At 60.1% G+C, this 1,075-nt stretch overlaps 1 protein-coding gene across 1 annotated transcript in view; it reads right to left on the minus strand.

The window, feature by feature from the left end:
* Nucleotides 1-517: 517 nt before the first annotated feature.
* The window catches only part of VDBG_04967 (predicted protein), a gene marked incomplete at both ends in the record, with an annotated part of 3,707 nt that continues 3,149 nt past the window's right edge, over nucleotides 518-1,075 (minus strand). The window contains one exon of the mRNA XM_003005315.1: nucleotides 518-769. Coding sequence (XP_003005361.1) covers nucleotides 518-769 — 252 coding nt within the window. The remainder of the gene's footprint in view (nucleotides 770-1,075) is intronic.

The following is a 1,075-nucleotide window of genomic DNA, read 5'->3' on the forward strand; positions in this document are numbered from 1 at the left end:
GCCAAGACAAAGTGACGGGTAAGCGGCGTTCGTCTTGTCGTCAATTTTCGCGGTGGAGTTTCTTCTTTGTCCTGTCGACTCCTGCTTGTGATCTACGTAGTTTTGCGATGCCTTAGCCTCGGCGTGCTTTCTCCCGTCCCGCAGCGAAACCGGGGGCCCCGATCTTTCGTTCGTCGTTCAGAGCCGAGCGAGCAGGCGAGGTACTGTGCAGCTAGAGAGAGCGAGACATGGAGACTCGCCCTTCTTCCCTCGATGCCTTGACTCTTCAAAAACGTGAGTAGATGAGACTGGGATCGCTGCTCCACTACTCGGCAATAGCCTGCGGACTACACTCCAGGTAGCCACTGTCGTCGGCCAGCAGTCTTTGCCGATTTTCTCCCATCAAGCTTCGGCCAGACATGGTCGTGCCCGACCCCGCGCCGCAACGTGATGGAAACTCAAACAGATTCGACGAGAGCTGCCGCACTACGTACAGACAACCCTCTCTGCCCAGACGTCCGACTGACTCGCAGCCGGCTCAACGGCCAGGGATCCGCGACAGCGCCCGACTCGGCAAAGGCCACGCCTCCCGCGCGTCTGCCGCGTCTGCCACGCCGTTCGGCAAATCGCACCTCTCGGCGCTCCGGTGAGAGTACAGTATCCGCAGCCATTGGCGCACGTGGTGATACCCGGAGCGCGCGACCGGCGTACCGGCGCCGAAACAGTCGCAGGTTCGCCGGCGCGGTTGCCCCCCCTTGTCTCGTTCACGTATCACGTAGTGCCTTGCCATCTACAGTACCTGCGGAGCGCGCATGCTGTGGCCAGATGGGGACTGATGACCGTCCCATGGCAGGGTCATCACTAGGCAGGGTCATCACCCAAGTTCGTGGTAAACACCCCCTGACTAGATGCTCAAGATGGACCCAAGATCAACGAGTGGAACGTGGCATCTCATCACCTCGCATGCTGCACTCCGCGCTGCTTCAGGCTGACAGGCATGGTCCTGAAATGATCTATCATCAACATTGCCGTCGTGTTCCCACGCTAGCCGATGCAACTACTACGCGGTCACTCCCGGTCCGCCATCCCTCGCCTG

This window comes from Verticillium alfalfae, genomic scaffold (genome assembly GCF_000150825.1).
Source record: "Verticillium alfalfae VaMs.102 supercont1.5 genomic scaffold, whole genome shotgun sequence".
NCBI lineage: Eukaryota > Fungi > Ascomycota > Sordariomycetes > Glomerellales > Plectosphaerellaceae > Verticillium > Verticillium alfalfae.